The sequence below is a fragment of the Pollicipes pollicipes genome, unplaced genomic scaffold (assembly GCF_011947565.3).
Source record: "Pollicipes pollicipes isolate AB1234 unplaced genomic scaffold, Ppol_2.1 Scaffold_3447;HRSCAF=4054_pilon_pilon_pilon, whole genome shotgun sequence".
NCBI classification, from domain to species: domain Eukaryota; kingdom Metazoa; phylum Arthropoda; class Thecostraca; order Pollicipedomorpha; family Pollicipedidae; genus Pollicipes; species Pollicipes pollicipes.
Window position 1 is genome coordinate 4,676,646 of NW_023596297.1, and position 27,359 is coordinate 4,704,004.

Consider the following 27,359-nt stretch of genomic DNA (forward strand, 5'->3'; position numbering starts at 1 on the left):
ATCGAATCGAATCGAATCGAATCGAATCGAATCGAACCGAACCGAACAGGAACGGACAAAAACAGACAGAAACGGACATGAATAGACAAGAACGGAACGGCTTGGCCGGGACGGCATGGGTTGAAGCAGGAAGAGGCAGCACGGGACGGAACGGAACGGTACGGTACGGCACGGCACGGCACGGCACGGCACGGCACAAGACGAGGCGAGATGAGACGAGACGAGATATGACGAGACGAGACGGGGGACGGGACGGGGTGGGACGGAGCGAAACGGAACGGAACGGAACGGAACGGAACGGAACGGAACGGGACGGGACGGGACGGGACGGGACGGGACGGGACGGGACGGGAGGGACGGAACGGAACGGGACGGGACGTGACGGGACGGGACGGAGCGGATCCAGGAGCAGGACAGGAGAGGGCGGAGCAGGAGCGGCCACGGCAACGCCAAGCAGAGAACAAGAAGAGTCAGGACGGGACAGCGCAACTTTTAGGACAGAACAATGAACAGGACAGCTGGAGGCAACAGAACTGGTCAGAACAAAGTGGTACAGGAGCGGCCTTATGACGGGACAAGGCCGGACTGGCTTTGCTTTGTCTTGTCTTTTCTCTTTTGCAGGTCGTGCCCTCTGTTCCCTGCACCCTACATTCTACCCCTATCCTGAGCAATATGTCCTCCGTCTCACCCTAGTCTCCATAATTCCCTGTCCCCCAGTCTTTACTGCCCTTTGCCTACCCCGTTCTGCGTTGTTCTCTGTCCCGCTCCTCTGCTCTGCAATGTCCTCGGTCCTGTCCTGTCATCGGTTCTGTCCAGTCCGGCGTCCCGCCCTGTGTTTTGTACTCTCCTGTCCTGCCCTGCCTTGTTCCGTTTTGCTATCTGCCCCACCCTCGGACATGGCAGAGGCCAGAGATTCGTCCTATGTCCTCCGTACCGTCCTCTTTGCTACGCCCTGCCTATATCCAGCAATGCGCGGACCATGGTCCTCTTTCTGTTCCCGGCCCTCTTTCCTGTCGTCCGTCCAGACTCTGTGCTGCCTTCTGTGCTGTCTTGCGGTTTGCCTTGTTTGCCGTTAATGTATTTTTTGGGTGGGAGGGGAGGGGGCGGCTGCTGGGTCCACATTGCTCTTTGGCATGTCCTCGATCCTCTTCTCTGTCCTGTCTTTTGTGCTGTCCCCTGTGCAGTCCTCCGTATCGTCCTCTGTCGCCTGTCCTGTGCTGTTCCGTGCTGCTCCGTCATGGGCGCTGCGCAGCATGATTCCACTATCGTCCTGTGTCTACTAATGCGGAATGTTGGGATGGACAATGCCGTTTTATTATGCTACAAGGCTTAGCTGTGACTGGCATTGGTAACGTCAGGGGCCAAAAGCCGAGCCATGGCGTCGGCAGTCGCGACCACTGAAGTTTTCGCGGACGAGGGCTGCACTCTGGGCTGCCAAAAAAGAAAAGCGGGGTAATGTGACAAAGCGTTGACCACGTATTTTGTGCTACTATTATCACTGATAATTATTTGGTAATTGGTATTTTGGTGTTTGGTAAGAGTATACGTTTTTTTACGTGTAAGTTGTGTTGTTTATCACCAAGGCCACATAGAGCCCTGCCGTAGAAGCAATGACCGGTATCTGTTTGTGCACTTGTGTGTTGTCGCGGGGCAAATGATGTCGCGCAGTAAAGACTGTATAAGAATTCGCAAGAGGAGTGATGACGAGAATATGTCTCTGAAGTATACATTTTGTCGTGTAGCACTCATGACGTGTATACGTCTTTGCAGCATGAGTAATGCCACGTCAAGTATAAACTATTATGATTTATGATTGTGGTATTTTGTAAGTAACAGGGTCTACATGGGATGGGAACCAGGTCCATCTTTCAGGAAGTTCCATCGAAGTACATTCCATGGATGAGAAACAAGTCCCATCAAAGTGCCTTCAGCCCTCACGCAGCCAGTTTTGTCTAGATACTCTTTTAAGCAAGGGTTCACATAAGGCTAACAACGTTGTCTGACCTGTAAAAAAGATCAAGCATTTAAATATTCATAGCCCAAATCAAGAAGTCTGCTGGCGTCCTCGTGAACATTAATTTCTAAATCAGTATGAGGAACTATCAAATGAAGCAAAACTTCTAGTAAAAATTGGTTGCTTGCTTGCTTTGACCTTGACCCGACCTTTGTACCTGACCTGAGGCCAACGGAATTTTGACTTTACGCTTCACCAAAGGTCAGTGAAATTTTATGTAGTTCTGATTGCAATTATCTGATTGTCTAAGAAACTACAGCAAAGTTATGCGGTATCCGCATGGTAAACACGCGCTCGGGTGAGAGCGGAGGGATGTGGGCGATCCGACCCCCGAATGTTTCTCCAGACTGATTTCCCAATGGCCCGGTGTAGCCGCGCTAAGTTTTGAGAAGCCGTACGCAACTGCAAAGTGAAGCTTTTGATATCAAAATTAGGTGCACTTTGTAAGGTTGCTGACCTATGACGGGTTAAAGTCAGGCCTTGACGATCAGTGAAGACATTTCTAAGGACTTATTCAATCTGATGTGACAACGGAGTGTTAGACGAAGCCATACACTCTGGGGCAGTTTCTTAGGACGTACATCAACTGAATTTGGTGGAGTTACAACACATTCTATTTACCTAAGAGCAGATGCGAAGGTCAGACGAATGTCAAAACTAACTTGCTTTTTTACTTAAGAGCTTGCTGTATGGACTAGCTTTTTGGCGCCTATTTTAAAATCGCCCATGACAGGGGCTGCGACAGACATGTTTCATGGGCCTTTTAAAAGTTAAATTAGGCCACTGATCTCAAATAACCTAGGCTAACGTTTGGTTTTAATGAACGTATCACCTGGCGTAATACCTGGCGCTAATTTGAATGAAAAATAACAGCAATTTCGTGCATCTTTAGCCACATTGACTTTTCATACGTCAAACAAGTTTACCGACCCTCAACGACCATCAATGACCTTTTTGCTTACAACAGCTATCGCGGTTCAAGAGGGTTGTGTGAGAAAGTTTGAGCGCACTTTTGACACCAATCTGGAGTTTCACCTCCTTTGACCTTATTTGACCGCAAGATGACGAGGAAACCTAAAAGAGGTGAGCCTAGGGACCTGAAATTTTGATATAAGTTCACATACCGGTCAGCCTACCCACCATGTGCACTCGGTGTCTTTAGCTATCTTAGTTTCCGAGATCTCAGGGGTGGTATTGAACGAACAGCACTCAACCGGCCACCCAGGCGCGTGTTAACACTCTGTTGTCGCACTAGCGGGATATAACTCCTGCAAGGTGCTTTGCGTATAACCATGAGCTGAATTTACCCTGTTACGTATCGGCGGCCTTAGGATGTATACCTGATTGTTCACTGAAAGACCGGCTGTTCTACAGCTTAACAAAGTTTGGCTGCTACGCAGCACCCCTCGTGAATAACTATGGAAACACCTTAGAGGGTTCAAGCAAACCACACACCCTAACGCATGTTAAGCCAATGCCTTCTTATATAGTGACTGGGTGCTATTTTTGGGTAAAAAAATCAACATGCAGATAGGTGCTCTATCATAGAATATGGTCACTTGGAAAAGTTTAGTCTACGATTGGACCGATTTGGGAATCGCGCAAAAAAATGTGCCTTCTAGCTACATCGGGATACAGAGACATTGTAAGTCTGGGTAATAATCGAACCAAGGTCATTGACAAAAATGCTAAAGTGTGGTATTGTTGTATGATGTCATCACGTGGTGTGCGAGAACGCAGCGAGCTGCTTGTCACCACATCCAATCGCCTTTGAAAGTCAATGGTGGTGAGTTTGGGACGCTCTCTGTTAAGTGGAGGGCTTTGGAAGACATTGCACCCGCAAAGTTGTGAAAGGCTTTTGTTTGCTTGAAGAGCAAGTGTAACGTCCTTATTTGACTGTTGTTAACAGCAAAACCCGAACATCTGGGACATAACCACTTATGCGTTATGCATTCGACTGTAACGCTCTGTACTTAAACCCAGTCATAATGGAATCTTCAGGCGCAAAACCTCTATTTTGAAGTTCCTTTTGTTTTTTTAACCTAACATGACTGATCAAACGACAACCGAATACTCGGTGGGTTCTTCACACGATTCTGTGAAATATTTCCTGACATAAGCATTGTATTCATAAACCACGGTGTTCGCGAAATGCACTAACTTTTACAGCCACATCATCTGCACCATTTGGCGAGTATGTGCCTGATCAAGAATAGAATACAGAAGCCCTTTTCATGCAACTATAATAAGACGGGGTCTTAGTCCGGTCCCAAATCTAAAATACACAAAAACTGGGATAAACGGGGGCAAAACAATGGTTTGCCGTCAGGTCCATCGAAACGTCTGTTAAATGGTGGTGGTGAAGTGCTTTTATTTCATCATGCGGCATTCCTCATTTTATGTTTGCAACTTCAGGCCATAGGACCAAATCATAAGGCACGGCAAACGTGAAATGAAGGGCAGTGATGTGGCGGCGAAACAAACACGATTTCCGAGCAAAATTTGTCCGTCATTTTCATAGACCCGATGTCATTCCATGACTTTTACTCCTGTTTATCCTAGTCTTGTGCATTCCAGCTTTGGTACCGACTTAGACGCCTGTCTAACGCCGCAAGCGTGAAAAGGGCTAGATAATAACATGACCTTCCAAGATATTCAAATCCAAGGACAAGTTTGTATTATCATTACCAGGTTCATAGAGAGCTGTGACGACACCAGTTACATTCTCTATCGGATTCCAGTACAATGTCAGACTGAAGCTAAACGCTGGAGCCCAAAGACCACAAGCGCGCTGACTTGTTGGCCTCACCACCGTGTTTAATTCCGCGCGCCTCCGTTCATAGACGTCTGGTCCTCCATTTCATCCGTGAACATGCTGTCGTCCTGCCGCTGTCGGCTCACGGGTAAGCGGCCCCCGATGCCGCCTCCCGTCGCCCCCACCTCCTGTACTTCATCGCGCAGGAGAACATGACGGCGAGGGCTCTTGGCCTTCTGCAGGAGGGACTCCGATTTGCTGACAATACCAGTGCGGTCCGCTAGCGCCGCCCGGCGCTTCATCGTGTCGAAGTAGCCGAAACCGTTGGAGAAGGTGTCGCCGTGGAATCCGCTGCTGTCCATCTCGGGACGGCGCTTGCTTGCCATCTTTCGCTTCATGGTGTCGAAGTAGCCAAAGCCATTGGAGAAAACGTCACCGTGAAAGCCGCTGGCGTCCATCTCAGGGCGCCTCTTCATCGTGTCAAAGTAGCCCATTCCGCCGTTGAATGTGTCACCATAGAAACCGCTGGCGTCCATCTCAGGACGTCGCTTCATCGTGTCAAAGTAGCCCAGCCCGCCGTTGAAAGTGTCGCCATAAAATCCATTCGCACCCATCTCAGGCCTGCGCTTCTTCAGAGCAAGGGACACGCGCTTCACGGGCGAGAAGGCGCCGAAACCGTGGCTGAAGACGTCGCCATGAAACCCAGAACGGCCTAGGCCGTTGGGCGCGCGCTTCCAGTTGATGTCCTCGCCGACACCCCAGGATGGCCCCCAGTCGGCCAGCTCCGATCGCTTGAGCCCAGAGATGGTCCTTCGTGATTGAGAACGCGTCGTAAGAGACGCGGACGGTTTTCCACCTGCGAACAGAGAGTGACGGGGTCATGGTGCTGACACGCGGTCGCAGGCAGACCTCCGCCTGAAGCCAGACAGGTGGCAGGGGCCTCGGCACGGACGTGCGGTAGCCCTGAGTACGGTGTTGGTACGGAGTGACGTTTGGGTACGAGGACGGAAGGAAAAAACTCTGACGGGATTTCCCCGCGGAAAGAAGTGTGACAGAATCCCTCAGGGAAGCAGAAGCGACATGGGCAAATAGCGTGGTCATGTTGCGATGGCATGACTAATTATATGCATCGGACAATGCGCTCGCGGTAGAAGCATATAATGTCTGGTGGATCCACGAAACTGTCCAGGGCTTTAAGTCCGGTGAGCTCATCTAAGACTCATCCAAGTATTTGCGGTGTCTACCAACGGCAATCAAAAAGGCTTACCGTCGTCGACGCACACTTCGGGCACCATCACCAGTGCGATAATTGGTCTACTGTCCCCGATGCCTGGGCGTCGCTCCTGACTCCGAGCCCGGCGACCGGTCAGATCTGAACAAGTCTCGGTCGTCTCGGTTTTCTCAGAGTATCGAGAAGGTCGTGTGTCCTCGGCTTTCTTCACGTCTTATCGATCGTCGTTTACTCGCACCGTGCCAATTTGCATAACCCCCGTGTATTTCTCGACGAACACTTGTCCTGGAATAATCTCACCCTCAGAATAGTTTGGTGTCGTAATCCAGTAATGACTTCCTTACACAACATCAACACACGACACCTTACATCCTGAAGCTTTTCGTCCAAGTATTTCCCAACATGCTATACGGTCTGTTTGCCGGAGAGCTGTAGCCAAACATCGCCTTGGTCGGGTGAAGGGACTATCCATTTCGCCGCTGAAGGAAACAGACGGACGATGAAACATTTAGACCGGCAGCCACACATATGAGCGCGCGTCACATGTTCTAGAAATGCTGAGATGCGCCAGTATTGCTTATCTGTTGCACCAGCTCGCCTGCATGAACGTGAACCACGTTCTGCATTTTAGCGGGCCATCCTGGCTTCGCGCGCGATTTTGCGGCACGCGCAGAGGTCTCCCCGCGCCGCGATCGCGCGGTTACGCTCGGCGCTGGTGCGCCACCACATCCCTCGAGAGGCAGGCTGGCTGCCAGCCAGCGACAGTTGTTTACCATGTGCAGCCACTGGGAGCCGGCTATCAACGGCAGCCAGCCGTGCCTCGGTTTCCCGGCCACCTGAGAACACGGCCCCCATGGCCGTGTCTGTCTGCACGTGTACGTATGTCTGCGCGTACATTTTTGCGAAATTAAACTGCCTGGGTACATGAGAACCACCACGTGAGCACCCCTAAATAAACGAGTTATGGACTCAGGATGGGATTTGACATAAGATCATGGATGAAAAGTTTCACAACGTGAACGAAGCAAATTACTACTGGTTTGTCGCTGTATCTGTCCGCAATAACACGGCTTGGCCGCGTCCAGATACGTTTCTTCTAGTCGGCGAGCCGCTGTTGAATTGGCTAACTACGGATGGCGGCCAGCCGACCCAGCTAGCTGACGGTTGGGAAGTTGGAGAGCTGTCCACAGATGGCCAGTGCAGCCCGCTGGCCCGGCCCGTTACCGCTAGCGAGCCGCGCGCTCCGCGCTGGCTGGCGACGCTCCACCGGCACCAGCTGCGTCAACTCTGCCGGCTAACGGAACCGCACGGATGCCAGCGGCCGCACACCGGGCAGCGCGGCGACGGCAGGCGCTCGTGACATGCCGGAGACGCAGAGGCGCGCTCTGGGATCGAGCGAGGTCGGCCAGAGGCGCGCTCTGGGATCGAGCGAGTTCGGCCAGAGGTGTGCTCTGGGATCAAGCGAAGTCGACCAGAGATGAACCGGGATCAAGCGAGGTCGGCCAGAGGCGTGCTCCGGGATCAAGCGAGGTCGGCCAGAGGCGCGCTCTGGGATCGAGCGAGGTCGGCCAGAGGCGCGCTCTGGGATCGAGCAAGTTCGGCCAGAGGTGTGCTCTAGGATCGAGCGAGGTCGGCCAGAGGCGTGCTCTGGGATCAAGCGAGGTCGGCCAGTGGTTTCGCTTGCCGAACAGGCTGATGTTAGAGGTCGTCACAGCCAGCATGGGAAGTCGTGTGCGGCGACGGCGTGGAGAACACGCTGCTGGCAATGTTTGCGCTTAAGTGCTCTAGATCACGGAAATTTGTGCACATGGCTCAGCAAAATTTGCAATTTTGTTTATTCTCATAAGTTTTATCTATCTCTTTATAGGTTGTCGAAATTTTGGCTGGCTATGTTACGACCGAAATAGGAGCCCATCCCGGGTTTTACGTCCTAGCAACTCACTAGACCGTATGCTTATGTCGCTTCCGCCTGTCGTTTTTAGACTGACTTTGCCTTAATTAGTGATTCCTAGCTAAAATCAAATATCTCTTAGTTGTTGGTACTGGTTATAGTTGGTTACCCGCTTGGGCAGCTGGGCCCATTCTCAGCGCTCGCTCCGTCTCCGTCCAGTACTTGATATTGCTTTTTCATTTTGTTTTTAAAAGTTCACTTTTGTTCGACAGCGTTTTTCAACGTTATTTATCTCTAATGCTCTAGTGGTCAGTATCCAATGTAACGCCTTGTGTTTTTTGAACGTAATAGTTTCGAACAGAGACCACCAACCTTGATAGTCTTGCCAGGTTTTCTATCAAAGAAGACTTACCAAAGTGCAAATTTATACCACGAACCGCTGACGAGCCTGGACAAACGGATACCGAACCGCACGCACGTGCTGCGTGTACGAATTTAATGACATCAGTAGGGAAAACTAGTTCGTTGCCGCCAGGCTGCATATGAATACTGATCTATGAACACCATTGAAACGCAGCATAGCACTGGCCGTGCGCCAGCACTGGGCGGGGTGGAGAGCGGAGGACCAAGCGTCTGCACTGGCAACCTCATCCAACTAATGCGCTTAACTCAGAAGATACTGGAATAGACGGTGTGGTTGTCAAGCACTGTGCCAAATCAGGTGATTCTATGCCACCCCGTTATTGAAACGTCTATAAAACGAATGAGGAGGCAAATAAGTCCTCGCGTGCAGGTCCCGACTCCGTCACTGGCTGCACTGAGATGAAACAGGCATGTCCGTCATTCCCAACTACCCCAATGTCTAGGCACGTATGTTGAGCGTCTTCTGCCAGACACCGACCGTTCAACGGAGAAAGGAACACGCTGGTATGTGTAGCAAGTGCGCGTTGGCTTACATAATAGGATGACATCAGCCTAGGTTGATTGTCTGGCCGCCATGGTATCAGCTCAGAGGAGCAAGCAGTTGGGGGAGGGGGAGGGGGTACCGCTCGCCGCTCACACCCGAGACAGATTGTGAATCACATTTGTGGTCACTGCCCAACCCTCCCCCTCCCCCTTCTCAGGAAAGTTCTGTGTACCCGGCGGAGTCACCCGTAACCGCAGCCACACATCTCTTGCGGATCGCGTGGTTCCGGGGAGGGGGGGGGGGGGGACGCCTGCCACCTGGTTCCGGTCCTCACTGAACTGCTGTCACTTCTGCCCGCCGGGTTGGCGCGCCCAGCGGCGGAGGCCTCCTGACAGCAGGCTTGTGCATTTTGGCGCTGCACCCGTGAAAGCATAACCGGGCAAACTGACGAACGTATTGGGCTTTAGGGTCGGAAACTAAGCATGGAGATGACAAACTCACTTGGAGTTGCAGCCTCTTCTTGTTCGCTTTTCGCTCATGTCACCATGAGCCAGGCATCGGCATCAATGCAAAGTCTCAACAGACTTGGTGTCACATAGACTCGAGCCGTGCCTGGGTGGTTGCCATCTGTCTGTTACTGTGGCATAAGCTCCCATGAGAATTCTTCGGGCCATCGGTGTCATCGGTAAACCACACACAAATGCCACGTTATTCGTTAAATAATAGAATGGTCGCGACAGGTGCACCAATATATGTCAGCTCAACGGACAAGTAAAATATTACAAATGTGGCAAATTATCGTTACATCAACAGTTAATATATCCGGAGGTTATCACATGACCTGAACTCGGTTTAAGGCACCAGTGACAATCTTCTTGCAAACGTAAACTGTTTACTTATGGATTGCTGCACAAAAGGAAATCATGCAACAAAGTCAGCATACGATGCCGCCGTTTTCGCGCATAACATTTTGAGAAGTAGATCGTCACTCGCTGAACTGATAAAGCCACTGAGCTCAAACAGCTCAAAGCTTAAACAATAGCTGAAGTGTCCGAAATTATATTATTCTCAATCAAGTGTTATGCCCTTAAAATTTTGTAACCACATCATCCTTCCGCCAAGTCGCACGCATCGCATCCTTCATGCGGACGGCCGCAGCCGACGCCCCAGGGTGGCATGGTCCTCCCCTCCCTCCCCCCCCCCCCCCAGGCGAAATAGGCCAGCGCCGCGGCTGGTCTACCCAGAGCTGCAGGCGGGGACGGCCCGGTGCATTGCGTCGCCTGTTGGGGTGTGAGTCGCACAGAGCACGCCAGCGGGGGGCCTGGGCGGAAAGGCTGCCGCAGGGCGACCGGACGAGGCGCGTGGGGAGGAGGTTTGAAAAGTGCGCCGCCCGAACCCCCCCCCCCCCCCATTCAAGCCATCATACAGCAGTGTGATGGGACCAGACGGGGGTCGTGTTGACGAAGTGGCTGATTTTGACTGAGGGAGAAAGTTGAGCCCGGTGCGAAATCGTTTCTGCACGACACTAGTCGCTTCCTCGAGTTCCATACCTGATTGAGACAAAGCATACTGTGGCGTGTTGGAGACGGAACTATCGTTTAGCACCGCTAGCGCCGTGCGGTGCGGCGGGGGGGGGGGGCTGTTGGCGAACTTTTGGGCCACTGTTTGTGTTGGACAATCAGCTTGTCAGTTGCGGCTGATGCATACTGTGAAGCCGCAGGCCAAATGGCAAGAATAACACCATTTACATTGATCAGACCTGCCAACTGCGGGCAGCGCCATTTACTTTGGTTTGGACATGTCAACGGCTAGACGTCTCTATTCAGTGTTCGGGGCGGCACTGGCTCGCTCGCCATGGGTGAGCCCAACGTGAACGACGATTAGTGCCATACAATAATATAGGAGATCTGCTCACCGCAACTGGCGCAAAAACAAACCGATGACCATTTTGATTATCATTACCGGGCTCCATCGCTTATTCCGCTCGTAGAGGCGCCATGCTGCTTACTGTCAACCATGATGGAAAGCAACCGACATAAAGCAATTTGTGTAATGTGTAGCGATGCTGCATATGTCTTTCAAGATCCCCGTCTGACTACATTAGCGTCTGCTGTTTTCACGGTATGATGGTGGTGTTATAGGTGGATGTTGTGTGCGGATATTGATGCTTTCCCTGCAATGGCAACTGCTAAAACATATCCTTTTGTTTATAATCATTCAGCATCGTAATCATTGTGATGTTCATCGTATCATTACGATGTTCATCGTGTCATTATGATGTTCACGGAGGTCACTCAATGATATATGGCAGCGTTGGGGGTTCTGGCACAGTGCTTACAGTGTCCAGAGGCCTCGAAATGTGTGGCAAATCCGTGGTCGGCCATCTACCCATCTATTTTGATAGGTCAGACGCCTCTCGGTTTACCTCAACAAGGCCGTAATTTTTTACTCCAAACCTTGAAAAAGTTTTAGAAAAGGAGCCAGTAGGAACACAAAACGTTACGACTTTTGCCTGCATTTCTGGAAGTCTCTGTGCCGATGCTAACCAATTTCCTTACATGGGGCAAAAGCGGTTCAGCTTGGGACATGTTGTTTTACGCACATTCCAAGCTGTGTGTTTATATTCCAAGCTGTTACGTTAGTGCATGGCTTAACTATGACTGAAAGTGTTCATACCAGATGACGATGGCCAGTATTGACGGGAAGCAGTTATTACGAAAGGTATATTGAAATCTCGAAAGTGAATATTCAATGATCGTATTAAGACTGGAGCTGAATACATTTGTTAAAGAAAGCTTCAATTAAGATTGATTTTTTTCCTTTTTGAGCAGACTGACCAAGCAAAACATCTGGAATTTTTCAGAGATAAAGCCATTTCTAGCAAGTGTAGCAGCACCTCAGGTCATGATGATCTACATGTCACACCACAAAGGTAATGTGTTCACTGCCTGTAGGCCCTAGCCGTTATGCATGTATATCCAATGAAATAACAGACTATTTTGGCCAAAACAAGGCGTTCTGCTGCAGAAAACTGCTTGGCAATGCGAACATCTGAAATATCACAGGCTGTCCTTAACTGGTTTCCGCAGATCAAGCCTAGGGCCACCGCAACACCGAAGGTGTCAAAATATTATCACGACATTTCATGTTCTGAGTCGCAAAAATACTGCATGACGGCTTTTTGCTATTATTTAAATAATGTAACATGATAATTGCATAATATTTTACATTTTATGTTTCACATCAAAATAATAGCATAATGCTTACATGATTAACCAGAGCTGTGGTTACTAACGCAGGCCATATTCTAAATTGACGTTTGCACAGTTTCGCTGGAAAAGCACCTCATGACGGTTGGGATTTTTTCCAGTGAATAATCATAAACGCTCCGCGTAAACAAAAAGGGGATGGTTGAAGATGTTCTGATGCCTAAAAAGGCTACGGTGGGGAACTGTCTCAGCGCCTGTGATGGTGTGTAACTTGACCCGAAGTTTCCATCACGAGTCACAAAGTGGAAGGAGGTGACATCCAATGTGCATCAGTCACTTCTTGCCACGCAACGCCCACAAACAGACCCCATGCCTCGGCTCTGCAATGACTTGCGCATGTCTCACACTCCATGCCCGCTATCAGGTGGCAGCGAGGCGCCATCCAATGGCCCTTAAGCGTCGACATGGAACTCCACGGCTTGGGGCTGGTTACAGGATGACTAGACGGCAAAGTGTTAATGCAAGGCGCATTGAAATGGAGCTCTCGTATACCATGTAAGGACGTTCGTTCACTTCAGGTTCAACCATGGCGCTTAGGCGCGAGACCTATCGCCTTGTGAGACTTTGGGAGCTTAAATTATTTCCCAATCCTCTCCCAATCCTCCCCCAATCCTGGACAAACTCCCGCGCTCCTGCTATACGACGTCACTATTTCAACACGCTCAGGCGGATAGGGGCTAACATGCTGCAGCATGAAACAGGCTTAAGCCCACTGTCCATGCCGAGCGAGGGGGCGGATTCTGCCCTCTCGGCCTGAAGGGTCAGCAAAAAACGTGGTTCGGGTTTTGAGCAGGTTTCTTCAAAATGGTTCAGAGCAGGTCGTTAAAATTACCCGATTTTCCAACATATCTATTGTACGCATTGCAGCCAAAGTTGCGGTGCATGGCATGCGTGGGCAGATTCAGGGCCCGGTATTTGAAGATATTCAGGGCCCGGTATTTGAAGGTATTCAGGGCCCGGTATTTGAAAGTATTCAGGGCCCGGTATTTGAAGGTATTCAGGGCCCGGTATTTGAAAGTATTCAGGGCCCGGTATTTAAAGGTATTCAGGGCCCGGTATTTGAGGGATCTCCCAGTACAATTTGGAAATGACGTCAAGATCGTGATCTTCCAGGAGTTATCGCATTGCCTTGAGTTCACAAGAGATACTGATGCTTACAAGAAATAGGAAAGTTGCGGACTGACCATGGTTTTTGCAACGTAGCAAAAGAGCATGGAAGAGGCGGTTCCAAGTTTCAAAAATGGTTGAGTTGTGTGACAGTATGAAATACACTGTGTGTCGCCAATGCAGCTATATCAGGGATACCGAATCTAAATGCAAAGCTTTGCACTTAAGCCCATGTGTACACACAAACTCGTTTTACGGTAGTAAAGCCGTGTTCAGGTTTCGCGACAGTGGGTGGAGAAGAACATTGTTTCATGCTTACGCTAGAACTACGGTGGTACGATTGGATAACGCAGGAAGACATTTGAATATGCGAAGTTGGAGGAAGGAAAAAACGTTTTGGGGCATAGCCACCTTCAGGGATGGAAGCAAGAGGCTTAAATAATACAGAACAGAACAGCCTAAAATAAAATGTTGGGTGCCAGTTACGCCCATGGACATGCCAGCACGTGGTATATAGGCATCATATTTCATCTACGGCGCTAAATATCATTGTGGCCAGCAATCGTTTCCGCTTCTCAATTTCTAAACACCCTAATAGGTACCCTGCCCCCCCCCCCCCTTATGCCAAACTATGGATCATTCTAGCCGGTACCATGCCATAGCAAAACATCATTTCAGTTGCTTACCACATACTCAAATAAAAACTCGTACTGACGGCTGTTACCCGTGTTGCATCTCCTGATCACGCTCATAAGTTTCCAATTTAAAATGCTGCTATAATATGCCAGTTTAGACATTAATAGCCAACCAGCTGTTTTATGTGCACCGAAATCGGCTGATATGCACGGCGGCTGTGCCAAATCATAGATATAGTGGTCTTTTGAAGGTCTTTGCTCCTTGTTGCTACTTTACAGAGTTCTTGATATTTTTTGTAACGTAGACCTTGCTGCGAGAAATCAAACGTCGTTAAGCTTTCTAGAAATGGACCATTAGTTGACGAGATCTCACGAGTGGGGACTGGCGGTATCCCATTCCTTTTGCTCGCAATAGGTTAAATCTTTGCCACAGCGCCACGAAGTCTTGTCATAATTCATAGGATGTATATACACATGGTTCATCAAAACTCGAACTAAAATCGTCCTGTTCAGGCGGATTCCGGCCGTTCCTCGTGGCATCTGATCTGCTGTTCACCTAGGCCAACAAACACAGGCATGTGTGCCACAGTGCTCTTTTATTTTGGGGAAAACAAGGATAGCATATTATTTCACGTAGCCACGTGCTGAGCAATTGAATATTTAATTCCCACACCAATTCAGGGTGTGGAATGCAAGTTCCAGCTTTCACTGACTGTTCCTAAATTATGCTCTGTGGTAATAATGCTCAGTACAATGTGCTTCGAATCTAAGATTTTTGTGACGCTCTATTGCCCTCAACCTCATGTATCTCTCATTTAACACCTTGTCCATCTGAGCTGCCGCCTACAACGCCTAGATTGCTGTCTATACACATGCCGTGTGCTAAACTCCCTTGATAATTTGTGGAAATGGAGCAATCCGGGCTGCGTTATTTCATTACGAACTATGAGCCGTCCGCCAGGCACTTAAAAAATGTACTGAAATCATAAACCCACCCGGGTGCATTGGAAAATTTGCCTCTTGACACTCATTGATTGACAAAAGCTCGACAAACTGTAATACAATGGCATCGAAAATATTTCAAATTCGCCTGCAAGGAATTACCTAAAATTTCTTCGTTGACCCACCAAAAACCGAATGGACTGCATCATTTTTCGGTAACCAAATATTGAGCCTCCAACCGATATATATATATATATATATATATATATATATATATATATATATACATATCGGTTGGAGGCTCAATATTTGGTTACCGAAAAATGATGCAGTCCATTCGGTTTTTGGTGGGTCAACGAAGAAATTTTAGGTAATTCCTTGCAGGCGAATTTGAAATATGATATATATATATATATATATATATATATATATATATATATATATACACATGTGTCTGTGTATGTAGGTATGTAGGTATGTATGTATGTACGAATATACGTATGCATGTATGTGTGTATGTGTGCGTATGTACGCATATATGTTTGTTTGCATGTATGTATAATGTATGCATGTATGCATATGTTATGTATGCCTGTATGCATTATGTATGCATGTATGTATGTATGTATGTATGCATTTCCTGTCGAACACGATAGCCCAATCCAGTGACATGGAATCGAAGATCGTACTGGCAAACGTTCTTTGCAGAGGTCATTTCTATACATTTCCATGCCTCTATCTCTACCGATATTCTAAGGGATGCTACTTATAAATTGAGTTTGTAATGGAGTTTGCAGCAGTTCAGGACCTTCGTAGTCTAAAGCAAGTCGTTCAGAAAATGCAGCCACCAAAGCCTACCACTTTCTAACTTACTTGAGTGGCCCAATCAAATCACAAATTGCCCTTTTGCCAATGAATGGTCCGAATCAGTCAGTAATGGTGTGTTTGCTACCGTTTTGTCACGTCAAACGCGCATAAATTTTCTTATTCCAAATTAACCTTCATTCAATGTGTGCCAAACTCACCGTCCAGCATCCGCACAGTTTATCAAGTCAAATACAGTTGTCACGTCCTCTGACGGCTTGGGCGTCGCTGCGACATAGTTCGTGTTGACAGGGACAGCCTGTTCATGTTTTGGTGCCGTAAGAATCTGTCCCAGGACCCCTCTGATATATATCAGCGGTGTTTGGGTTTGACCGTTTGTGCTACAATATAGCTGTTGAGCAAAGATGTTTTCAGGTAGTATAAACACTGTCGCAAGGATAAGAGCTTGCGTTCAGCCGGCTTATTTTGTTGACAGCGATGGTAAACGTTGACACTCAAGGCGGGAACAGTGTACGGGCAGGGACGACGCGCTGAGCAGCGGGGACAGCGTACGGACAGGAACGGCGCGCTGAGCAGCGGGTACAGCGTACGGACAGGAACGGCGCGCTGAGCAGCGGAGGCAGCGTACGGACAGGGACGGCGCGCTCAGCAGCGGAGGCAGCGTACGGACAGGGACGGCGCGCTGAGCGGCGGGATGTGCTCTTTTCCTGCTCAATGGGCGATGCATCACTAAACGAGGTTTGCTTGAAGAGGACCATTTGGCCGACATGCCCGCAGAAAGCGTTCATGAAATAAGTCTTTTCTACATTGTGTGGATGTTATTGTCAAGCATCATAGTTTTTTCATAAGTATAAACTTATAGGTCAGAACGCACACAATTTGACCACGCTTCATCTCACGCTAGCTTTCCGCGACTTCACCAGATTGACTCCTCAACTACCGCAGAGGTTATTTAGCTGAATCCAGTGGCATTTTGAATTCACGTATGTATGTACACGCAAGTGCTTTGATCCCATTATAATGCACTCTTACTTCAAGTTCATGATTCATTGGAAGATTTTGAGTCAACCATTCATTGGAAAGTCGTCACTGCTGACCTGATGTGCTAAAAAAATATAGAGGCCATCAGAAAGATTTTAGAGCCAAGACGAATGCTATTCTCTAACTGACGTTTTCATTTTTCATTTGACTTCTCCCGTAGCCCAACGCACCCGCAGTCCACGTCCGTAGTCATGTAGCCATATTCGATATTCGTCCGCTCCCATACCTCAATCCGCCTGAAGCAAGCCCCGCAGCTCCACCGTTTAGAGCGCCTGCCTGCTTTCCTATCCATGGCGAGGCGAGTGGGTGAGAAGTGAGCTTCCGTTCAGATCTTTTGAAATGGTCGTGCTAATGGGAAATGAAATAGGGAAATCAGAACGTATGGTGTACTGCGGACGAAATGTACGCACGCTAACAAACCATATAGATCAACACCATCTCATGTTCGGTCACAGCGAAAGATATGAGAGGCTTTGTCCAAGACTTCTGGCGTGCGCTTCATTGCTCTAGGCTGGTATTTACGAAATCGCAAATACCGAAATAAGCGGTGGGTAGTTCCATGCCAACTCAGCCATTCCTCTCCGATTTTGCCCAAAATGGCTCTACACAATTATTGCATGCCGTGAACACAACTCTGGCAATTTAAACCCGATTCAGTCATCCGTTTACCGTTGGCAGTGATGTCAAATGATGATTGCATGCCAAAAACCGCATTTTTGGGAGCGTGATACCTCCGGAATTATCAATGATATTTTACACCTGAAAGCTGATTCGAAAAGAAATGGTAACAACTGGTAAAAAGTCTATTCGAACAATAATGAAAGCTATCTCAATATTTTTCATTTTAAGTTTTTTCCCAAAAAATAATATAGCAAAAAAATCGTGCATTCGTAATTCCTTACAATGTTCATAAAACAGAGCCGCGAGCAACTGTACCCAATCGCAGACGCTTTAATTATGGGCATCCGTATCCTAAGAGGCATGACGAGGCTGTGAATCTGAAACGTGCCCTACGCTGACGGCTCAGGCTCACGGGTTTGGGGTGTCGCACCCCTCGAGGGCAGCGACCGAGAGATCCCATCGCTTTCGGCTCAAGTTCATGACCATCAGATGATCCAGACTGTGCGCACGTATTCGTGAGTAGTAACGTAAACAGACGTGTTACAGGCTCACCACTGCCCAAATACCGCCTGGGTGTGACCCCTTCTAAAACGCAGCGAGGTCTTGTAAGAACCCTTCTAAAGGAAACGTTTCACATTTGAATATGTTCAAGCAAGCACTAGATATGATGAAATAATCTTAATTGCAACTACTGATATACTTATTAGCGGGAAACACTGCTCTACACAGCACAGTTTCTCTTTTGAGTAAATGTGCTCCTCGACATGTCATTGTTTCATTGCGTCACGGAACGTTTGTACGACAGAACGCACTTGTAGTTTTGGTTCCAGGAATTTTTGGCCTCACTCACGTGTTTTGACCTGCTTTCGTGATGCTCTCGCACATTTATCCCTAAGCTTGAAGTGCTCACTTGTATTCACAAACTCGGTCATGGCGCTTGTGCTAAGCAAGTCTATCGCAACATTTGTTTTAAAAATAGCTCGTACTGTGACCCAAAGTTCTGTGATACCATCTTACAGAGCTGGCACAGCATTGGTTGAGAGCCAACTGACGACCGTTATATCTGAAAATCGTGCTCATGAACGTCAGATATGAACGACTTGACAATTGCTATTTTCTTGACCTTGAACGCCGTATGGCCAGTGGAATGGCAGGATTTGAACGACGTTAATGTGACGACACGGGTGCCTGGATGACCTTGAGGTAGTCTGCATGAAATAGCATGCACATCATCGCGCACGTGCTGCTCAGAAAGCAGAGGGTTTTGGGCCTCAGCCCGGCATCGAACGGGGGGGGGGGGGGAGTGGCTTCCTTTCCTGCAGTTTTACAACCGCTGTCGTTATGACGACAGCAGAACCTGCCGAGGGTCGTTGTCCGCTGTACTGGGTGACGTTAGTACAAATGAACGTTTGTAATGGCCACAGCCGGTGGTATGGGCGAGTTACCGAGAAGCGCATCGGTTCAGGTTTGAACCAGTGCGTCACCATAGACCATGTAAAAATCCGTTTCCCAAAGGGATTGCGACGAGTGCGAGTGTCGTAGATGTACGGAGTGTTCCAGCGAAGATGGGCTGAATATACAGCTGTCACAAATGGAACACTTGTACGAAGCAGATGACGTGGATCAGTGCCGACCGAACCATTGTTGTGTCTCTTCATCTGCCCGTGGAAGAGTTCACAGAAAAATGACCAGTGCGGTAACAACTTTGTCGCGGCATCACTTCAAAGCACATGCATAGAAAAGCTTCCGTAAAGAGATGTCGCGACTGGATCATAACGATAAAGTCGCGACTGGATCATAACGAGGCCATACTCCATGGCGCTTTTTCAGAGGAATGCGCCTTTGTAATGCCAAACGCTGTCCAGGGGTATCACTGCGAGGATGATCAGGCTACAGTTCATTCATCCGTTGTGTACACGAAAGCTACAGGGAAGTAAGCAGCACAAGCTTCTGTGTCACAGTAATGCCAAACAACACAACTCTGAAGCTGCGTACACGTTCCAGGCAGCCGATCAGACGCATTAAGTCCAAGAAAGTGAAACGCAGAGGGTTCGTTACTCCAAAGAAACAAGCACAGCGCAGTCAACGCATATTTAACGTCAGAAATATGTGCCAGCATAAATAAGGAAGACTGTCATGGTGTGCGAATTATATTTTTTCGCTAACTGCCGTGCCGGTGTGATGGGATCTCATGAACCATGAAACATCTCACAGCTCGTGTGAGTCTCCAGTGCCCAGACCATGGTCATATCATTACACCACAAGCGGTGTTGGGATTCTGCTCGATGTCCATTCCAGGTAAATATATTTTTTGGTCACTAAAATAACGAACTAGGGATAAATTGTTTCACCTTAAATACCAAGACGGTCGCCGAACATGAGAAAGACGAGTATTCCTTACATACTTGTCTCGTGTGCAGCACTGAGCATGCTTCGGACTGTCCGTCGTCTGGGAAATAGGGGTTCTTAGATCTTGAACATACCATCCAAGCGATAAAAAGTTTACATGACCCGATTTTTACCGATTAAGCCAGCCAGGCTTGATCGTGGATACCCGAGTCCTCGCTGGGCTATGCAGAGTATTTGCGGTTAACAGCACTGTGTTTAGTATTTGCTTCCTTCGATCTCATTCAATGATCGACTTTATTCATGCGAAGCAGGAAGAAATCGAGCGAACTGCGACCCGTCTGGATGAAAAGTATAATTACGCTAAGCTCGTGAAGGGCACCAAAGGCTTCCGCGCCCCCAGCCGACGAAACTGCAGCAGCGGCCTTCGAGACCTCGGTGGGGGCAGCTCATAGGCTGTTTAAAACATTAAAATGATGGTGACCAGCAATGCACCTGGACGTGCAGAAGCCTCGTTGCCGACCTACTGCCGTGGTGCTGGTTGGTCTCATCATATGACAATGCTGAAAAATTGGTCAGATATCCGTTCGGTCGGAAAATTGTTGCTATCCAGCCATCAAATCAAGTAATAAACTAAAATAACTTGACGCTTCCACCTGAGCGACAACACATGGAACTCTCGGGCGCCCAGCATCCTGTTAACCACCTGGCGAGCGGGTACAGAAATACGCGGCCGCCACAGAAAAAGCACGCCCGCAGCGGAGCGCCGCCCGCCCCCCCCCCCCCCCCTCCATCACTTCTGCCGCCGCCACCGCCGCCACCGCCACACAGCGCGCGCCGGTCACGGCCCAGCTTCAGGGCTCTGGTATGGTACTTACCACCGCCAGCGGCAAACGTCTAACCTGAGGAATCTATAGATAAACTTTGAGCCAAATTGAGGAGGGTGGGCCGTACAAACGTACAAATGTAATGTTGTGATGCATGCGTGCATGGAAAATCTTACCAGATCGAGCCTTTTTCTTCCATGAAATGGGACCTTATTCTTGGTGCTAAATACACTACATGTTTTATTGGCCAATGTATAATTTTTCATGACAGGAATGTAGTCACAAAATTATGCATTAAATTGACATGGCGTGGGGCAAACATCAAATTCAATTAATTTAGAAGATTTCCATAAACCTTTGACATACGGTGAGACGTCTATTTCGCGTGACCCAGGGTGAACTGAAGATACCTTTGACGTCTAATGGGCTTGTGACACAGGCTGGGACTAATTGGCGAAAGGAGGTCATAGCGCGGCAGGCAAATACATGAACGACTATTGGAAATATATTTTGCTACCAGAGCTCAAGTTGTAACACCATCATGAGCTGACCTAGGATGGCATGAACCTTTAAATTACCTACCATGCCATCGATAAACGCACACACCTAAATATATCATAAGCCAGCTAATGAAAGGAAGTATGTGTGGACGTTGAACAGATTGGCGAACGAAAGATTGTCTAATAGGATAATTTAATGACGTTATTTTGACGTGACATAGCGCAGGCGCACTTTTTCCAAATGATCTTCAGCATTCATTGATACTTCTTTGACATATTCAGCATTCATTGTAGGTAGCGAACATCTCTTATCGAAAAACTATAGCACTGAAGCGGTGGCCGGCCCTACGTGCAAAACAACGCGATCTTCGTGCTTACCTGGAGCTGGCAAGGAATAACCCTCGCAGTTTTGGCTAGCAAAACAGAGGAAAACGGCAACCAGGGCTGCAACTCTCATCTGAAAAAAAATAATTCGGTTAGGGAATTCAGCCCGCACATGGAAAATTATTCTCATTCAGTAAGCAGAAAACGATTCATGAATACCTGAATGAACTACTCGGGTATCACGCAGACTTCATGATGCCGAATGTATGTGCGAGAGAGCCCTACTATCATATGCCTTGCTACTTTCGGAAAGAGCTGGACGTCGGCATCGGGTGGAGATATGTGGGGGGGGGGGGGGGGGGAATCGCAGGCCTCTCTTGAGTGCCCTCCGACGTGGGCACGCAAACAGTCATGGTTTGAAAAGAGACATGTTGCAGGAGATTCATTGATCTCAACTTGTCGACTTGACCTCGGGCGGCTTGTGGTACTGTTCGTAACTTTTGTTATCATAAGTGTGTTTTGAAATTAATGAGGCAAACATGACAATGCCGTACGTGAGCTCTACCCCTTATCATCAGATAGAGGTCAGGTGGCGGAATGGCCAAATGGTTAAAATTCGACTTCCGCAATGGGTCCGGCTCGAACCCCTGTTGCGCCATGATTCCTGAGCGGTGCTTTAACATCTGCAGTCGCTGGAGCTCCCTACAGGGTGCGCGACAACGTGCGTCGCGTTCCCTTAAAAAAGGTATACAGGAGGTCGAAGCCTAAGCTGATACCTTTGAGAACCAAGGCCAGAGGTCTGACCGGTGCCTTGAGAGTTGGAAGGGGAGCGGCCGGTTTTCGATCGTCTTAAACCGGCAAAGGTTCTCTGACGTGCTAGCTCAGCCGCTTATTTTCACGGAAAGCACTATTCAAAAATTCGATGGCTTATGCGGCTCATGACCTATCCAGGCCTGGCAATTTCACTCGACAAGGCTGATGAATTTAAAGGGATTGACAGCTCCTGGTAACTGCAACTGTAGTAACTGTGACGAACGTCCTCCGTCAGACCAAAGTTGGCTGCCATTACTTTATTAGGCTGCGCGTGTGGCCCCAACAGTGTTAATATGGCGCAGGGATCTATAGAGAGCACATTTACATACACAGTGCAGTTGGCTTCACAGCTTTATCTTCCTTGGCTGCAATATCTTATATGAATACCTAAACACGGAAGAATGTCCGACCTGCCCTCGAGAACGCATGATGGGCTGTGAACACCGACCCGCGACTTTCTGATTAGGATTGCCCTTACCTCCTTCGTCGAAATGTGTTGATATCGTGGCGCTGCAACTGTCGTCGAAACCTCGGACCGGGTTCGACCAGCGTTGTGCAGTTTTTGTGACTTGTTTTGGTGAAAAGCGACTTTCGTATTCCCTTTGTTAAATTACTGAGGAAGGTGATGTTGAGTTTTAAATGGCATGCTGAAAGAAAAAGATGCCTAATCGAGCAGCATGCAAGCTAGTGCTTCAGATTTTATAACCCAGCTTTTAAAACACCGCACTTTTTGCAAACAATCCGGTGAAGTTGTAATCAGTGGTTGTAAAGCTATCAGCCTGTACATAACATGACGGCCATAACATAACATGACGGCCATAACATAACATGACGGCCATAACATAACATGACGGCCATAACATAACATGACGGCCAGGACGGATCGATCCAGTCCAGACCAGGCCTTGCTGCTCCAGCTGAGCATTCTCTGACTGGAAAAGACGCGTTCGAACTACAGCACCGCCATAAGCAAAAAAAAGTGGATGTGGATGGATACAGTGCAAATGATGCATTGCGGTGCATATGGTGTCTACCATGTTTTAAAGTTTTGCCTTGCAGTCCTTTCAGAAAAGAGAACAAGTCGGGTTAGATCCGGTCATCAGATCATATATATATACATATATATATATATATATATATATATATATATATATATATATATATATATATATATATATACACATATATATATATACATATGTATATATATATATATATATATATATATATATATATATATATATATAGATGTGTGTGTGGTGTGTGTGTGTGTGTGTGTGTGTGTGTGTGTGTGTGTGTGTGTGTGTGTGTGTGTGTGTGTGTGTGTGTGTGTGTGTGTGTGTGTGTGTGTGTGTGTGTGTGTGTGTGTGTGTGTGTGTGTGTGTGTGTGTGTGTGTGTGTGTGTGTGTGTGTGTGTTTGTGTGTGTCACAATAGAAGAGCCGTCTTTAAAAAAGTTTCCTACCCTCTTTCGTGATGGTATGGAGCTTGCTAGTCGAATTATTTGAATCCTGTGAACGCGATTCCTCAGCTCTAATAACAACTCGACGTGTTTGTAATTTCTGAAAGCGAACAAGACTCATCTACGACTAGATCTTGGATTGCAGGACGTGATCAGTGGCGCGTATCAAGCGCGCTCGTTGTGGAAACAGGATACAAGGAGTCAACAGGTGCCTTGGGCGGTTTTCAGCCTCACTGCGCGTCAGTTATGGATACCTAAGGTGACACGTTTTGCTTATTAGTGCGCCAGCTGGGTAAAGGTAGCCAAGGCGCATACCACTTTCCTGCATCACAGCCCACGGTGCCGGACTAGCTTTTTTCTTGGCGTTTTTCAACTCTGCATGCATAGACTCGGGAAAGGAATCATGACATGTAGATATGTTGGGGGAGGGGGGGGGGGGGGCATGCAGCGTATGCCTGACATCCCGCTATACGTCCTACAATGTATTGGGGCTTCAGATGAAGGCCCATTTTTCACTGACTGCGAACGTGTAAGGGAGTTAGTTTCACATTGATGCAGATTGACTTCCTGTCGAAGGTTGGCACGCACGCAGAGCCATGGATCATCGCCAGCCTTGATGTCTTCACACAGGAAGTTTAAATGCGCCGACATTTTAAACTGCTCCATACAGTCTCTTTCCCACCCACCTTCTTTCAGCCACTCACCTTTCTCCACACTTGCTCCTTATTTCCTATCTCCCTCGTCTTTATCTTTATCTCTTATTTTTCTATTATTTATCTTTATCTCTACTATTCTCTCTGTCCGTCTTTCTTCCACAAGAACACACCGTCATCAGCCGTCTCGGGTGGATGGGACAGGGCCATATCTCGCGCAGCCAGGTGCTGCCGCGTCAAGCGTTATGCCACCATCAAAGGCGCCAGCAGCCGTTCATCACCAGCCAAAGTGGGTGATGTGGATGTCCCACCTCCGAGCGGCCACCAAGCTGGCTGCAATAACATCTTGATGAATGTCACGCCTCCTTCGCACGGACTAAGCGACATCACTCGTCACCTTCACGAGCGTGGAAACGGAGGGGCGCTCTTGACGTGTCCGAGCTGGGGCCGCAGCGTCGGGCGTTTCTGCGCCTTGTGTGACTTGCTAACACGTAGCACGAATGGAGGTGCCCTCGCTGGGGACAAGCGAGAATGAGCACTGAGCTTGCGTTAAGTGAGAGACAAGGTACGTCAATATCCACAGCTGTGATATGACCTCGCTGCCCCGAGGAGTACATGCCATCACGCGCTTACACATACGTCCTCAATAAACCAATCTGGAGGCACCACAACCAGACTAATGAGCCCAATGGAGAGCAAAAAAGTATGAGTAATGCACGCGCTGCGCTGCACCTACACAAAATCGGCACGTGAGTGCTTTCATCGCGTCAGATCAGTTCGACGAGAATAGATCAAGGTGGTTTGCACGAAGATCCAGTTCCTCTGGGAGTGCCACGAGGTATCCGTTTGCAGGGTCCACACGTGGCAATTGCTCTACGGCCAACAGCGTCTCATCTGTGCCATCCTTCGCCGGTGACGACCCACTCCACGGCCCACAGCTGATTGGTTTCGGCTCCGACCAATTGTCCGACGTGTCGCTCTCAAAATACGAAAAGGGCCTTTGACCAGCCTTAACAGCACGCGCCGAATTGGACGTGCCCGGCAACCATGATGCAGAAAAATTGAAGAAGAGTTAGCTGTTCCAGTTGTCTGCTGCCCATGGCCCAGAGGTAAAAAGACGCAGTAGGTTGTTCTGTTGAGGACGATTCCAAAGCCACATAGGTGCATCGGTTCGTAAGGCACAATGTTAGTATGCGTCTGAGGGGTGCGAGTGCTGCTCGTCAGCTGTCATTCGTCAATGTACCTAAATGCAGATCAAATTATCATATCCTATCACCCGATATCTAAGTAAAATTTCATAATTGCCCATACGACAGATACTTCATCGACGAACAATGCAGCAGGTGACAATGATGCTTTACAACGATCGTGCTGTCTCATGACTTATGGTAAAGGCTACGGTATTTAGGAAAAGTAACGGGCGTGTTTCAGGTCTACTTCAGCACGGGGATGAATAAGACGTCACCCAGCTACAGGGTCGTGGTCGGGTTAATGTCACTTGAACAACATATCTGACCTATGGTATGTCATGTTGGTTCGAAGGGGTGAAAACCATTGTTTCATTGCCCCATCTGGCTGTATCAAAGCAGGGCAAACCACATCAGAGGGGAATACAGCATTGCAGTAAATACAGAAAGCAGCGTTATCAATACCATTTGAAGCAGAAAGATACGAATCATTAAGGTTCAAATCGTGCGTACTTCAAAACACAAAATCCGGTCACAAAAGCCAGCGCTTGGTCTAGCCTGACCTTGAATTACCTAACCCTCAAATAGCAGCCATATCGATAGTAATGCACTTAAAAGTAATACAGTTAAAAATGCTTGCTAGAAAACTTGCGATGAATAAGCTTTAATTTTCACTCCTCAGCCAAATGTTGCCAACAAGACCTCGAGGAAGATGTAGTATTCCATGCACTGCTTAGGTTAGGAACTTCAAAATGTCTCAGTGCAGGCAAAAATTACGCAAGCTCATGAACCCAACACTTCGGCGCCGTGTTCAGAACCGTTAAGAAGTTATTTATGAAAAATGCCTGGGGCTTTGGGTTTCTGGAGCTTTCCCTAGTAGATTGATGGTCGAGGGTAATGGCGCACGGGGTAACCAGGTTATTTTGTGCAAAAGACGTCAAGGCGTGTTGGACAGACAGCCAAGCTTTGCATCGATTTCAAGGCGCGCGATCAACTTACGTCGGTCGCATAACAGCGTTGAGTCAGTTAATTATGTTGTCTGCTTTCTTTGCCAAGAAGGTGTTTCGACATTGCCAATTAGTCGTAGGCAGGCCCCGCTTCTTTCGACATTTGGTCGCAGAATTACGTCGGTGCAGTGCTTCCGCTTTCACACAAATTAGCGAAATACTAACTTTTGAGTGGCCACAACGAAACGTTGCATCGCTGGAACATTGGTCGGAGGGCGCAGCAGTTTGCACGTTTGATAGCTGCGGGCCCAGTGCTCACACCGTGCCCGACTGTCGCGCTCGTTTGATAGCTCCGGGCCCAGTGCCCACACCGTGCCCGACTGTCACGCTCAGGTTACCGCCCGCATTGAGGCCAGCGAGCTTTACGATCGGTGCGCTTTCAAAGGTCAGGTAACAGGGGTCTGGCGCGTAATGCATGTCATGCTCAAAAGGTGCACAGGATTGTTAACAGTGCGAGGGCCATGTTCAGGTAAAGCTTTAAACAGCCATACTGATCCTATTGTACGCCCAGAATTCTGCTTGAACTCAACGCGCGAGCCAATTCGCCACCGATGGTTATCAAAATCTACGGGGTTTTGGTGTAAAGGACTCAGAATATTAATCGCAGAACGGTTGTCTTATATTACGTCATTTGGTAGCCTCTGCTATTGGCAGACTCAGAAGAGGGAACATGGCTCAAATGCACCTTAACATAGCGAAGGTTAATCGGACCTGAACGACTAGCCACGTTTAAAGAAAACATTTTTAAAAATCATTAACAGCATCAGACAATGCACATGAGCGATTTTGTGCTGTTGGTTGAGGCGGAGCATTTGTTGAGTGGAAAACTTCACGCATTGGCGTTACCTAAGCTAAACTGTACTGAGCTTACGTGTTTGAAGGTATTAAATGCAGCTTTAAAAAAATCTGTAAGTCGATTAGACGCCTGCACAAAAATAGCAAGAATTCATTTGCGATCTCTCTCTCTCTCTCTTTCTTTTTTTTCTATCTCTCTCTTCTCTCTC

The 27,359-nt window shown here is 48.2% G+C and overlaps 1 protein-coding gene across 1 annotated transcript in view; it reads right to left on the reverse strand.

The window, feature by feature from the left end:
• Positions 1 to 4,181: 4,181 nt before the first annotated feature.
• LOC119092045 (uncharacterized) overlaps positions 4,182 to 27,359 on the reverse strand; it is a 40,097-nt gene continuing 16,919 nt past the window's right edge. The window contains exons 2-3 of the mRNA XM_037215006.1: positions 21,290 to 21,368; positions 4,182 to 5,625 (exon numbers count right to left, since the gene is read on the reverse strand). Of these exons, the coding sequence (XP_037070901.1) occupies positions 4,832 to 5,625; positions 21,290 to 21,368 (873 nt within the window). The 3' untranslated portion in view covers positions 4,182 to 4,831. The remainder of the gene's footprint in view (positions 5,626 to 21,289; positions 21,369 to 27,359) is intronic.